Here is a 16,014-nt window from a genome sequence, read left to right on the forward strand (position 1 = left end):
AAACTGAGGCTTATTAACTTAGAAGAAAATGGACATCTCTTTTCTCTTACATGTTTGTAGCCTTTTAAGTTGTGGAGAGTAATGTCGGAATTCGTCCTCAATAAAAGAACATCCCTCAAGTCGACCTTCCAAAGAAGACGGGCCAGCTTCTGTTCGTACCTGTAATGACTGATGAAAAACAATATTTTCAGGACGCAAAATAAAACATGTGACACACAAATGAGAAAAATGTTCTAGGTAAAGTCATAAATGTATGTGCGTCCATATTCTGGGATCACCTTACGATGCTTTATCTATGCGATGCACTACTGCACGTTCCTCACCTGAAGTCACTGAGAAATATCAGGTTACTGTTGATGCCGAAGCTTTGTCATTAAAGAAAATGACATAAGAACTGTCGACGTGGATGTTGTACGTCAGCTAGTCCATTAGAGAATCGGTGTACGTCTAATGTCCAGTTTAATTCTCTATAATAAACTAGATTTGAGATAGACTTGTGGATTTGAGTCTGAGCTAGATTTGTGGATTCACTACTTTCCTATGTGACATTATAACTGCAGCGAGACGTATTTAGACCTGATAATTACACTATTATATTTGTTAAATATATGTAAATAAGCAGCTTTGTGAATGAAAAAAATGTTCCAATAACTGCTTCGATATGAGCATACGAAGATACTTTTTCATTTAATCTTCTCTCGTCATTCAGCAGGATTAATTTTATTAATGACAGATTGCGAAGATATAAACAAGAGAACATTTTTTCATTTGCATCTGTTTCTTTGTGTTTTATCTTCGGGAGACTTTGGCTGTTCTCTTTTGGTATTAGTTACTGAGGTAAGTAACGCCACGTAAGGTAAGTAATATCACTGTTATATTATTCATTTTTCTGTTATTGGCGTATATCATTCTCGACCGGTTTGTTTTCACGGAAGGAAAAATCAGGTTTTTCATTCAAGCTTTAACCAGAGTTTCAGGGAAAGTAAGGAAAAACCCTGTCGTTTCTGTATCATAATACAAAGACGTAAGAATTTTTCATCCCTGAAACTCTGGTTTCTTATTGCGTGAAAACAAACAAATCGAGAACATACGCCAATGACAGAAAAAATAAGAGTGTAATAAGGACATAGCTCGTGGCCTTACTTGCTTCAGCTCCTAATACTTACCGACAGTAACTGGAGCCTCCTGGAGACAAAACACAAAGGAACAGTTGCAGATAAATAAATGTTGCTTTTGTTTATACGCTCGCGACCTCTCATTCATGAAACTAATCCTGCTGAATGACGAGAAAAGATCAAACACAGAATCTTCCTTTTAAATATCCGTATACTCATTTAAACAATGACAGAACTAACGATGTTTTAACTAATGCCTATCTACGCATGTAAATGAGCAGCTAATGAAGCTGCTCATTTACATGCGTGGATAGGCTTGCGTGTTCGTCAGACATTTTTGTAATAGATTTCACGGTTTGATATGAACACAGATGATTAAGAAAATAACTATTTATTAACTTAAAAGCTAATATTTCGCTGGTATTATATCCAGCATCTTCAGAGCACACAACACAAAGTGTGTTACAAATGCAAAACAACCACAATTCGGTGTAACAGTGGGGCTAGTAATAGCAATTGCAGCGTGCAACACAAGACTAAAGTCCTAATATGGCGCAATCTAGCAACTCTCATCCGTTCACCTAAGGACAGATGCACCCCTTTATCACATCCAGGAGTCTATGAAGTGCCCTGTTCTTGCCATCAAGCCTACTACGGACAGACAGGAAGAACTGTGGACATCCGCCTCAGTGAACACAAAAAATATATCCGACAATTTCGCTATGGAAAGTCGGGTCTGGCAGACCATGCTTTGGATACCCCTGCACACAGGATCAATTGGAAAGAAACAAAAGTAATGCAGAGAAGCTTCTACAAGTCAGAGAGGTTGTTCCTGGAATCGACAGAAGCCTTAAAACATACTCCAAACCTTAACAAGTATGGCTGTATAAATCTACCAAAGATTTGGGAGACAGTCATCTTAAGATCACATTAATATTTATTACTTTTATTTTATTTCATTTTTTTAAACTTTCTAAGACTATCATTTGGACTATTATTTCAAAACTTGGAATTTTTTTTTTTTAAACCTAGATGGCGCCATATTAGGATTTTAGTCTTGTGTTTACTTTAACGTATAACGTTACTGGCTGGATGGGTGAAGCAAAAACACTTTTCTTGTTCTCCTTTATCTGTGTAAGTGATACAATGATTGAGGAATTATTGAACTACCTGCTCGCCCTCTTAGAGCCTGAGGCTAGTTATGTTCGATATGTAGTAGAATTGATTTTGGTCTTCTGTATTTGCAGTGTATTGCTTCACTGTAGTTGTTGGCTTGTTTGATCAGTGGATTTCAGTGCAGGTTTGCCTTGGAAAAAAATTTTCAGCTAAGTCGTGGAGATGAGAGTGGATATAAGGGATGTTTACTTCTCGGTGGATCTGGGAGTTCCTTATGTACCATGGAGCATCCAAGATCATTCTTGGGCACTTATTCTGGATTCTTTGTAGTTTTTGTATGTTGGTTTCTAAGGTGTGACTCCATGCTGGAGAGGCGTAGGTGATAACTGGGCGAATTACAGCTTTGTACAGAGTTAGCTTGTTTCTTATATCTAATTTGCTTTTGCGGTTGATCAGGGGATAGAATTGTGCAATTACTCTGGTTGTCTTCCCTTCTGTTAGTTTAATGTGATTACTAAATAGGAGTTTGCTATCCAGTTTCACACCAAGATATGTAACTTCTGTTACCCATGGGATCTTGAGTCCATGAAGCTGGATGTCATCCTTACTAGTGACTTTTCTTCTGGAGAATAGTATAGCAGTGCTTTTCGTGGGGTTTACCTGGATCCCCCAATCTGTTAGCCAAGTTTCTAGTGTGTTGATGCTGCCTTGCAGCCTTCTAGTTGCTAGCTGATGGCTGCGAGATCTTGATAGTATCACAGTGTCATCCGCATATAATACTGTAATGATATTTCTTGGGTTTGGGGGATGTCAGCTGCATAGATCGAGAACAGTAGAGGTGCTAAGAGGGAGCCCTGTGGTATGCCTGCACGGATCTTGCGTTTGGATGATACTGTTCCAATTAGTTTGATTTGCATGTGTCTGTCACTTAGGTATGCTTTCATTAGTTTGACTAGTTTTATTGGGAACTTAAATTGTATAAGTTGGTGGAGAAGACCCTGATGCCGTACCTTATCGGATTGTGGTTGTTTTGCATTTGCAACAAACTTTGTGTTGTGTGCTCTGAAGATGCTGGATATAATACCAGCGAAATATTAGCTTTTAAGTTAATAAATAGTTATTTTCTTAATCATCTGTGTTCATATCAAACCGTGAAATCTATTACAAAAATGCTCATTTACATATATTTAACACAAAAATTATTATATCGAAATAACTCTCGTTGCGATTATGATTGTCAATACGAAAATAGCTATTACATCAGTTTTAAAAAACTTTAAAATCCACATAAGTGTTCATCACGTTCAAAAGCGTTTGATTCTAATTTCTATAGTTATGGCAAATTTCAGTGTATGGCTTTTTTGTACATCAAGTCTTTTCGTTGATTATGACATTCTTAATTTTGCACTAGACTTCCCAGAAAAGTTAAACAAAGATCGCTTTAAAGAATTGTCAAAATGATCATTTGTTTAAATTTTTAATGGTCGCTAATCAATATTTATATCATTTACTGTTTGCGTCATATGCTGTAGATCATTTTATATACCGGATATATTGGAGTCATCGGTGCTCCGTTCTGGGTGGGCAGTGGTTATGAATGATAGTTTTTTCCGAAGATGCTTTCCGAATTCATGAATAAACATAAGAGATTTCTTTTACCATCTGTTAATTCGAACTGCTCATTCACAATCTTTTTAACTTAGTTTCCTCTGAATCTCATTGCAGCGCCATGTCGAGACCCACTTACGAGAGTGGTCTGAAAATTTCTCGGCATCACAATGAAAAACGAATTTATAATTTCAAATTTATTTTTATTTTTCAACATAATCTCCCTTAAGACTAATACATTTATTCCAGCGATGCTACGGCGCCATTATCCCGTACCTGTAGTGGTTGTCAGTAAGATCTGCAAAATCAAGATTAGGAGAAAAATGTTGACTAGCAAGGAAGAGTTTTAGTTTTGGGAAGAGACAGAGGTCAGAGAGAACCAAATCTGGGGAATAGGGTTGATGGTCCAACAATTCATACTGCAGATCCCTTAATTTTCCCATTGCCATTGCCAAAACACCTTTGTGGATAGGTGCCTTGTCCTGATGAAAGATGAATTTTTCTTCTGCAAACCGGGTCTTTTCTCACGAATGTTTTCCTCTAGTCTGGTTAAAAGATTGGAATGATGTTCCTCGGTTATTGTTTTACCCTTTTCAAGATAATTAATAAATAAAATGCTTGTATCATCCCAAACCACCGATGGCATGTCCTTTCTTGATTGTGGAACCAACTTTGTCTTTTTTGGCGCTGAACAACCGGCTTCAGTCCGCTGTTTTCGCTGCTGTTTGGATTTTCGTGTGTAATGGTGAATCCAAGGATAATCCTTAGTAATAAATCGACGCACAAAATCAGTTTTATTCTTGTTAAAACGCTTCAAGTACTGTTCAGATATTTTCATGCGAGTGCGTTTTAGATCTGCAGTGAGCAAGCACGGCACCCATCTTGCGCAGAGCTTTTCATTTGCAATTCTTCATGCAAAATATATCCTACACGTACTTTTGAAATGCCTATAGTCTCAGCAATTTCACACACTTTGACTCGCCGGTCATCCAATACCACAGCGTGCACTTGATCAATGATTTCTGGTGTTGTTACACTTTTTGGACGTCCTTCACGTGGATCATCTTCAAGGATGGTACGGCCACGTTTATTGTCGAAAACGAAGGAGAAGTGTGCCCGTAAACTTTTATGAACTTCGAATGAATTTCTTTTGGCGTTAAACCTTCTTTAACAAAGAATTTTATAACCGCACGATACTCAATTTTATCCATTTCAAGGGATATCAGACAACACTTTTGCTTCAGACAGCTGTATAAAACAAACTACTTGATAGAATGACTTGCAATTTCACATGGATGCTTAAGACAGATGTACCAACTTATAAAAAAAATCTTGCCGATAGTGTTGCCATTCATGGTCGAGGCCGAGAACGTTTCAGACCACTCTCGTATAGACTGCATGAACAACAGGTTATTCCGTAGCTCGGAAGGTACGACGATTCTTTTGGTTGGAATTCCGTCTAGGGAGCGAAGTTTTCTCAGTGCTTTTTCTAAAAAAAAAGTGAGTGTAGCAGGTCTCATACGGAGGTCACAAGGTTTTTTTTTTGCTCCCAGAAACATATTTTTTCATTAGGAAAACCGGCAAGAACACGTGGAATTTACAGGAATAATAACTGTCTTCATAGTCAGTTTTTCTTCGTCCGTAACACCGATACAATCTCAAACAGGCAAGAACAACGTAAAACAGTACTGACTACCACAGGTAATCAGTACTGTTTCATTTTGTTAACTACAAAAATAATAAGCCGAAAGGCTATTTTACCGGCGAATTTGTTAATTAAGAGGGAGATGTTAAATCCCGTTTTATTTTATAGCTGGGTACGAAACTCGAGTCGAAATTTATCGACCTCCATAGAGTTTCAATGCCGAAAAAACTATCGGCTGAACCAAGTGTAAATGATCACTTGGATAGTACAACTCCATGCAAAGGTGGAGCAAGCTCCCTCACTAACTTTAATATTCTTTCATAATGTAAAACCCAGCTCCTAAGAGATGTAATATATTGTTTTACATTATGAGAAGATTTTACATTTTACACTTGGTTCAGCCGATAGTTTTTTCGGCATTGAAACTCTATGGAGGTCGATGGATTTCGACCCGAGTTTCGTACCCGGCTATAAAATAAAACGGGATTTAACATCTCCCTCATAATTAACAAATTCGCCGGTAAAATAGCCTTTTGGCTTATTATCTTTGTAGTTAGCAATATTTAACATTATATAGTACACCACTTCGGCAATTCGATAGTAGAGGTATGTAAGTTTCTGTTCACTTAAAACCTTGATATTCCAGTTCTACCTACTCACTGATGAGACCCCAATGAGGGTGGAAACCGGTGCGGGGCGGATCTGGCTTTGAGAGGCTCCACTTGGAGGTAGGTTTTTGCCCGTCTCTGAGTGGGGCCACCACTGAGATTATGACTCTGCTTGGTGGTGGGGTGAGCCTGCCACTGGGTAGCCAATGCTGAGAAGTTCTTCTCGGTGACGGGGTGAGCCTGTTATCGAGTGGAACAACGCTGAGTTGGGCGATCTTTCGGGATCGTCTTATCTTATCTTATATTAGGAGCTGGGTTTTACATTATACATTATGAAAGAATATTAAAGTTAGCGATGGATCTTGCTCCATCTTTGCATGGAGTTTCCCTGGTGTTGTACTATCCAAGTGATCATTTACACTTGGTTCAGCCGATAGTTTTTTCGGCATTGAAACTCTATGGAGGTCGATGGATTTCGACCCGAGTTTCGTACTCGGCTATAAAATAAAACGGGATTTAACATCTCCCTCTTAACTGTTTCATTTTATTATCAGTGTATAGAATGCCTTTAAAAAAACAAGTCAACATTTAAAAACATCTGTTAACTTCCAAGTATTATTTATCTCCAGATTTGCTTTGGTTGAGTTCGTGAGAGATAAGAAAGTTTTCGAAGTACACCGACAAATGGAAAAATATTATTCTAATTCTGGAAAATATGAAAGAAGAAAATTGATATACTGATAAAATACATTTTATTCATATTTTCCCTTACACATTGTATTTAAAACATTGTGCTCAACGTACTGATGGTTCATAGGCTCCTTCTTGCCTTCCAGAACCGCCGCCACGCGGCGTGCAAGGATTTTATAAGATCTTTCACCATACCCCATCGACAAGATCGCTTCCCATAAATTTTAATAATGAGGTACGTTTAAATATGGTATATTGCACATCGAAAGATACAGCGTTTGAATCCTTCTGGATGAAGAATCCAAACACTGGATCTCATCCAGTATTCTTCCACTCTTGGAACACCTTAACTACTGCACTCCGGGAACAGCCTACAATATTTTCAATTTCCTGGATCGGCCACCTATTGAACATGTCACTCTACAATAATGTCTTTTTCGAAGCCTGTCCTATGTTCGATATGTCCATCCTACCAGGTGGCATTCATATCACTATAAAAGCTACTACTTCGAGTGAACGGTAAATGACACGCCTCTAGTGTCATGCATGCTGACTTTTGCAGCGATACGAATCAAATTATGACTACCTATGTTATTTCACAATCGGCTGTTCCATCCTGGAATAACATAGGTAGTCATAATTTGATTCGATCGTGCATATGCACATATATTGCATAGCATGAGTGCAAGCGAAAACAACTTTTGAGTAATTGCATAAATTGTTTTCATGGGAATATTTTTGTTTGGGAGAAAACTTGGAAATTTTCAGGAAATATCATCTCCTATTCAGGTGACTTTCGCAGAATAAGATCTCTTTCTTTCTTCATTTGAAGGTGTCAATGAGCAACTTCACAATTTTTCATTTGTCGAGAATTTGAATGGAGTGAGAAATAAAGGGCATCATTCTAGCAAGGATTGTTTCAGTTATTCATTCGGAGTAAATGGTTTTATCGGAAGATCGGACACAGCAGTCAGATTAAGAAAGAGGAGTAAACTCACTGAGATCATGCCATTGGACATGAAAGGGTATGAGATTCAGGGTGAAGGACTTTCATAAAGGAAACGTGAACTTGTCATTAAACGATGTGGTCTAATTCAGAAAGAGGAGAGCTGATATCTACAGAATATCCGAAAGAAAAGCTGTGATTAGTGATATAGCTGTCAAAGTTTTCTATCTATAGTCTGCCCACAGTATAGAGAGCTGTCGTTGGCAGGCTGCCAAGAAGAGTCCATTCATGTTGAAGGGGAGAATGAAATAAGGCGATGTACGAAGTGGTCAACAACACTCGAATTTACGTGCTTTATATGTAAAATTTTCCAACTGTTATACAAGCAAAATAGTTATCACTTTATAAACTACAATATTCATAAAGGAGAAGTTAATTTTCCGACGAGTAACAATAAACACTCATCCCACAATACGGATTGATTACCCTATTATTGAATGGATTCTCCTTGTTTTGACATGCGCAGAAGTGTGTAAGGATCTGGAATCTGTGGGCGTACTATACTTATGGTGTTTTGAACGGATTTGTTTGCTATTTTCAACATTTTTTGTCAGATTTTTTTTCTGATCTGTATTGTTACTGTAATTTTACTGATGTCTTTCATAGTTGTGATCTCAGAAATTAATTCCGTAGCAAGCACATACAAGTGTATGTGTATGGACACACTGATTCGGAAACATGTTTCCCACATGGGATGGCCTTTCTTCGGTTCCTTCACTGCTGCGGCAGTGCTCCTTGCATGCCGTTATACACGGACGCCTTCTGGTAGAGAAAACGACAGAAGGGATTATTCACAAGCTAATCGGGTACCCTTCCGATGCGTTACCATCAGGAGGGTTCCTTTTCAGTCACATGCACTATCTAGCGCCGTCCGGAAAGCAAAATTGTTAAACAGCTTTACTTTTGTAATGGTTAATTACAGTGGGTTGGGTATGCCTGTCAGCCTCGCGTGCAACAAGAGAGGGAGAGATGTGTTGTGAATTCGATCCTGCAATAAGCAAGGCAATTTTTACTGTACGGTGAAAGTTATCGACCACTTAGTAGAGGGACGGAGTATAGTTGTAATTTTTTCCAACTAGAAAAGGTATGCTTTGTGATTCAAGGCTGTTTACTGTGAGATACTTTGTTACGCAAGAATTCTAGAAACAGTGATGACCTGTTTCATTTTTATAACTTAATGTGATGATTTGATCGCATAAATCTTTTAAAGTTTGATGAAAATGATGCAGATAAAGCAAGTCCGTTATTATTTTGCCATTTTCATTTCATAATTTCAATTTGACTTATGAAATAAGTGAATAATATTTTATTTTATTCCATAAATAAAAAAAAACTGGCAGTAACTGACAGATATACAATGTATAGTTAAAATTATCGAAGTAATCACGTCTGTCCCATTCGCGTTTCAGTAGTTTCTTTTAACATTGCATTGCCGGATCCAGAAATCGCTTCCGACTAACATTTTTCTCTTGGATGTATCCCGTTCGTTCTTCAGATATTGTGGTTTTCTGGGTCCTACTGAAAGAATTACGGTGACCATATTCAGCGAACTATGGAGGAGCTTAAAACTCTACCGTGAGTGTTCTTAAACATAGTTTCATTGTTTCACAGAATCGGTGGGAATCTTCGAAATGCATCTAAACTGAACTAAACCTTGAATGCCAAAGGCGTAATAGTTATTGCAAAGTCTTTATAATTCCAGGTCGCATCATATTTTCTTCAATAGTTTATACAGCTTGTTTCATTTCTGGTATCTAGTAGCGCGTAAGTGATAGTCCTAAATCAAACTGCAAAAGTTAAAGGTGGCTCGAACATATTCTTTCAGATTAATGGATGATTAAAATAAGGGAAAAATAGTTTTTCTTACACAGTCACTATAAGGCATATTCCTAATTTAATTTTAATTTAATAATCACAGAGAAAACTTACCGGAAGGCGAAAAAGCCAGCAATAATCACCACAACGATGCACACTGAACAAATCATGATTAGGCGCCAGTCTACAAAAGAAACAAAAATCCCATAGGGATTAGGAGATCCTAATTAGTCATGGGGTAATTAGGATTTCTTACATATTTAGACCTTAATGAAAATCTTAGTATTTGGATTCACTATTTCCATACCAGCTCTCGTTTGAACGGAAGCTAAAGTCCTTCGAAAATTTTGAACTTGGGCATATTTTTTCTGCAAAGATATGTATTCGAATATATATCTTTATTCGAATTTTTTCTTTTCCCCGGCTCCATAGGATAATGTCCGACGATGGTTTGACTAATGTGGAACGTTTCTGTTCTTTACATTCCCCATTACAAAATTTTCTTGCTTCGTTTTGCGTGCTTCTGTTGTCTGTATCGTTCTAAGAATTCTCATAATATTATTCGGTAAACTTGCTGCATTTCATCCTCCTTATCGGCTAAGTCATCTTCCGTACAGTTACATCGGTAGAAGTGTAAATTACTTTCCACACTTGTACCAATTCGACTGGAAGATATACCAAAGCATTTTTAAATCAACAACAGTTTTAATCCATATACATGTATCTATCAGGATTCTTGATAATTCTACTCAACTTCGTCTATCTTTTCCTGAACAAAAACTATTTCGATTAACCTTTTACATTTTACATATAAGTTAGATTAATTGCAACGGATACTCTCTTCCCCGGACCATCTTCCATAACTACTAAAACAGCGTAAATGGGATGAATTTTCTAATTTCGATCATTCTTTCTTTGATTTATTTATATTTTTCTCCCTTTAGTCTTTCGATGCAATGTACTATACAACTGTACAGTTGTAGAAAACTGTACACATCGCATTTAGTTAAAAAAAAATCACTAGTTTCTCTATCTTTTCATACTGAAGACTAATTTACTACGAAGAACTAATGAAGAAGTGAAAAGATTCCCTCACCTTTCTTAACTTTCATATATATTTTGAATCATTACATTTATACCTTATCCGTATGCAGTATCTACCAATAATTGTCCGAACCCCCCTCCCTGTTATTTGAAATTATGGAATATTCCAGGTTTGCTAATAGCATAAAAACTGGTGTACTATCAGGATTATGGGAAGCAGTATTTCATCGTAGCTAATACAGTACCTGGTATGGCAACATAAAGTGAACTCAGTGACTTCGATAGAGAGGTGTCATCGTGGACTGTCATATTAATGGCATGCTATTACGTGCCATTGCCGCTCCACTGGAGCATCCAAAATCTACGGATGGCGATGTGATCAACAAGTGATGACGTTCTGGCATCACTAGTGAAGGGAAACACCTAAGGTTGCCGCCGAAAATAACTGACAGGAACACGAGGGTGTTGAAAAGGGTGGCACGCAAAAACCGATACAATCGGCCCAGACCATCCGTGATGAGTTCCAGACCGCCAATAACACCATGATAAGCACTGATACTGTACGAAAAGAATTCCAATTACTAGAGGTTTCCAAGGAGGAGCTGCAGCACACAAGCCGAACACCACAACAATGAACAAGGCGGATCGTCTGGCCTTGTGCAATGAGCATGTGAACTGGACAATTGATTAGTGGAAAATGGTACTTTGGAACGATGAATCAAGGTCCATTTGTTTCCAGTGTGATAACAGGGTGTGGAGGCAGCCTTGTGAACGCTTGTTACCAAAGTGTGTTGTACCTATAGTAAAGTTTGGTTGTGGAGGACTAATGGTGTTTGGTGCATTCAGCTGGTTTGTAGTGGGACCACTGGTCGTTGTCCGTGGTTCCATAAAGACAGATCAGTACCTTGATATTCTGGATAATTAGGTGCTGCCTACACTGTGGAGTTTTATGAAACGGACCCGTTACTATCAAGACGACAAAGCCCCATAGCACAAAGCGGCAGCTGTTATGGAATGGCATGAAGAGATGGATGTTAAACGACTGTCCTGGCCTGCGCGGAGTCGTGACCTCAATCCCATCGAACACCTGTGGGATGAATTGGAGTGGCGATTAAGGTCCAGAGCAGCACGTCCTCGATCTGTGGCTGAACTCAGAGTGCTGCTTTGATGGAGGAATGGGGACAAATTCCACCTGATGTCTGGTGAAAAGCCTCCCTCAAAGGATGCAGGAGGTGATCAAAGGTAGACATATCGGATATTAGGGTTCACCTGCTGGTATCGATTGTAAATTGTTAATGTGTGTGGACAATTATTGGTTGATAGTGTATTATTTATATCACTTATGAGACGCAAGCTAAACTGCGCATTGCATTCTGTGGCTTTATTTGACAATCTCCGTTTTGCTCTGACTCAAAGATAATTTAGAATGTAAAGTTTTCAATTTCTAAAATTACTCTAATAAAGTTTAAATGAAGTTAACTTCGCTATCTTAAATTTAGGCCCTATTAATGAGGTATCGTGATAAATATCAATCAATATATAGGGTTTGTTGCTTTGCCCATCCCTTATTACCACGGAACAGCTTGAACAGGATGAGTATCATTTCTGTATCCTTGCTTGCGTGCTGTTCTAAAGTAGTCGTTTATGTGTGAAAATGAATTATGTAACGTTTCATTTCGGTCTGTTTTCCATAAATACTTGAAGAAATTAATTAGTTCATACATTAATTAGGAAATTTTTCCAGAATTTATACCTATTAATTAGTTCAGTTCTGATAACAATGTTTGTTATCCGAACTTTCATGGTTACGCCCTCATTTTGCTGCGAGAGCTATCGGACAAAAAAAAAAAAGAAAAGAAACGTCGTGGATACTTTATTCATTTACTTTCGTATAACTAATGCTTTAAAATAAAGACATTCTGTTTTCAATTCGATTTTGTTCAGAAATTGATAAAAGCTATTGAATGTTGATTTTGCTTTCAAAAACCCAAAACCTCCTTTAATTATAGTCGTGGTAGGTTTCGTTCCCCCTACGAAAATTACTTGAACAAGTTAAATAAATGTGGTATCGCAATATAAGTTGTGGTATCTATGTTGCACAGCGGAAATGACATATTCTTCCATAGCGCTGGATCGTCAGAAGAAATACCGTTAGGTTCGAGTCTAGTTGTTGACAACAGGATTTTTTTTTAAGTTTTTGCTTCAGTCGATTTCCGAATTAGCCGATCTTTGGCACAAGCAGCAACATTTCTTGCAACGCGGTTTTCCTGCATCCTGGAATTGATCCTAAAATTCGAATGATATGTATCTGTTAGGATTTAGGATCATGACACGGTGGTAACAGTTGTCTGTACCACTGTCGCCCTCAGTTCTTACAAAATCAACCATCGATATCTTTTGCTCCTCTCTCTTTGGTGGTAAGGGTGAAGTTGGCCTGCATACTGATCTTCCAAGAAGTAGTTAGGCCTAAAGCAGCTTCGCGTTTTAGTTGGTATAAAAGGCATGAGAGTCCTAATATAAATCTCTGAATGCCACATAGACACTTACTCAGACAATCAGTTTACGTACAGTGCTTAGCAATTCCATCTTTTCCATCAAATTTTAATTTGCATAATTCGAGATAACCTTCAGCCTGCTGAAGTGACACAAGTTTATAACCTTTCATGAACCAAATTGTCATAAAAATATACTTCGATAGCGGCTCTAGTGAAAACGTTAGTCCTCCTTTGATTTTAACTACTTCCGTACTGCTTTATTATCGATGTGCTGATTCTTCAAATAGGTTTACAGAGAGTGAGGAGTAACCAATATTTTTTTCTAGGTTTCCTATTCATAGGTGTGAAGGGTTTGTTGCTTTGCTTTTCCCTTATTACAACGGAACAGTTTGAACAGAATGAGTAAAATGACGCAAAAGATGAATGCAAGTGGCATGGATTTGAAAATGGTAAGATGCTGTGAATGCAGTATGCGTGTTCGAGGAGATATTTAAGATATTTGTGGAGAGGATTAATAGAAGAGATGAGGAGTTTGGGTGTGTAAGTAGTGTGGCATACTTATGGATTATGAGATATCATTGAATGTGAGCAGTAGTTCGTGGATGTAGCTACGAGAGTAAGCGAAGTTGACGGTATAGCTGAGTGCTTGAACGGTAAAGGTAAGACAGAGGCCATGAGCAAAAGTGGCGATGAGTTAGCGATGTTCATTGGTAAGACGTAGATGGCGGCGGTGAGCTGTAAGACAGCGGACATGTAAGGTAATAAAATTGCCATTTACGTAAATGGCGCTGGAAAACTAATTGAAGATATGAAAGAGGATTTGGTAAAGACGAGGCAAGACATTAAACGTATGAAGATGAATTGAGGAGAATTGCGGATTTGCATGGGAATGTGAGGAACAATGGACGAAAGATTTGAGAGAAATGTCTAATCATTTGAGAGTGGCAACGGACAGGGATTCGATGATAAGAGGTGTGGTGAGTGAAAAGGTGCACGAGGTCTGATTTCTGAGAGGGAATGAGCAGGGTGGTTGAAGCATTAGATGAGAGGAGCACGCGCGGGCACGCAGAGTGGACGGGGAAACCGGAGAGGATAGGTTGGACAAAGGGACACTGCGTAAAAAGTGTAGGTGATGGTTTCAGGAGTAGATGTGTGAGTGCAAAGAAAGGATTAAGATATTCATGGATATGGAGGGGCATTTAGGTCTGGGGAGGGGTGTAATATCAATAATGATAGACAGAAATGGATAGACGGGGGGGGAAGTATGGAGTCGTATCGGTGAAGTGGGGTTAATGGGACTTGCTAAAAAAACAAAATTAAGCTAATGTGTATGTTTTCAAATTCTAGAAATTTTCGAAACAAGGGGAATGAAATTGTAGTTGATAGAGTTCATTCGCCCCAAAATGAGACAAAGTTGAACGAAGATGACGATCTGATACTAATAGAGATGGAAGGATATGTCTTTCGCGAAGACAAAGCAAAACGGAAGGATGAGGAGATTACTGACGATGACATCGTTTTACATCGTATTACTGACGATGACAGAGGAGTTGTGCCCATCTAGGGTGGAGATCCAAGGAACAAACACTGGCAGTAGTTTTGAAGCAGTATGGTGTGAATTGGAGGTGGATAGGATGAAGAGTTTAGTAAGGTTTTTTGATATGTGGCCAGTAATGATTATGGGAAAATGATATTGGTCAGTGATCATGGGAGAATGGTAAACACTCAGGAGGATATAGTAGAGGTACTCGTACATAATGAGCAATTCGTTCAAGTATTGCATCTGTGATTCTAATATCATGCATAAATTGAGAGCGATGAGAATGGCGGAGGAACTAATGATGGTAAGTGAGCATGAGGTATACGAGGAATTGGATAAATTTGACGTTAACATGGTACACAGGTATCCAAAAGCTAAGGAAGAACTTAATTTTTTCCTGTATCTGAAAATTTTCACGACTACAGGCAAATCTATTAGTATGCTCGCAAATTTATTGCCAACATACTAATAAATTATATTACACAAAAATTTAATAAATTTCATACAAATTAAGCTGCAATACGTTTTTGCCAAAAACGTATTGCAGTTAAAGTTAAATATTTCCTAAGGACCTAATTGAAGAATTAATGTACAGTGCTTACCCAAAACTATGTGGAGAGACATTTCGGTTCTGGAATATGTCCAGCCTTTACAGCGATGTAGATCTCACAACGTCGTACCGTGCTTAGTACCAAGTGATCCAGTAGTTCTTGATGTAAAGGGCCAACTCCTCATTCAGAGTAAGAATATGGCCTTGTTTGTTTTCCTGAGGGAAATTTCGAGCAGCAATGCGTTTCCCTATTACGTTCCAAACGTGGGGAGTGTGCTGGCTGCTCGATTCGATTAATATCATCGGTCTCCAGAAGTATCTCCACTGCTGGTGTACGATTTAGTGTGGATTTGTCATCCATAAAAATGAGTTCTTCGCCTACAGCACCTCGGAACAATCGAACATCACGTTGAAGAACTTCGTTGCAGTATCGTTCACCAGTCATAGTCCATATTTCAGCACTTGTAGATTGGTGCATCCATTAAGCATAATGCCTCCTCACATACCATCACCCCAACATCGCCGTAGCTATTACTTTCTAGAACATTCTCGTGATGGTAAGCAGTAACCACTTTCACGCCAGATCAGTGTCATCTAGAATCGGAGTACTGATTAAAACGACTCTCACCTGTAAGGAGTAGGTTAGTCTATTGGTGTCTTATCCAAGTTTTATGGATATAATAGCACTGAAAATGTGCCCTATGATGAGATGTGGATAAGGTCTTCTGGTCATATAGACCTACTTGTCGTAGACGTCTTCTTACAGTTTGTTGAGATATCCG

General features: G+C 38.3%; 1 protein-coding gene across 6 annotated transcripts in view; it reads right to left on the reverse strand.

The window, feature by feature from the left end:
• LOC150096498 (guanylate cyclase 32E-like) overlaps window positions 1–16,014 on the reverse strand; it is a 644,496-nt gene that overhangs the window by 59,794 nt on the left and 568,688 nt on the right. For all 6 annotated transcript variants that reach the window (XM_090407815.1, XM_090407814.1, XM_090407817.1 and 3 more), the window contains 2 exons: window positions 9,718–9,787; window positions 51–168 (listed from right to left, as the gene is read on the reverse strand). In XM_090407815.1, the coding sequence (XP_090263941.1) occupies window positions 51–168; window positions 9,718–9,787 (188 nt within the window). The remainder of the gene's footprint in view (window positions 1–50; window positions 169–9,717; window positions 9,788–16,014) is intronic.

This window comes from Typopeltis vanoorti, chromosome 18 (assembly GCF_054136105.1).
Source record: "Typopeltis vanoorti isolate ZY-2024b chromosome 18, IOZ_Tvanoo_1.0, whole genome shotgun sequence".
NCBI classification, from domain to species: Eukaryota; Metazoa; Arthropoda; class Arachnida; order Uropygi; family Thelyphonidae; genus Typopeltis; species Typopeltis vanoorti.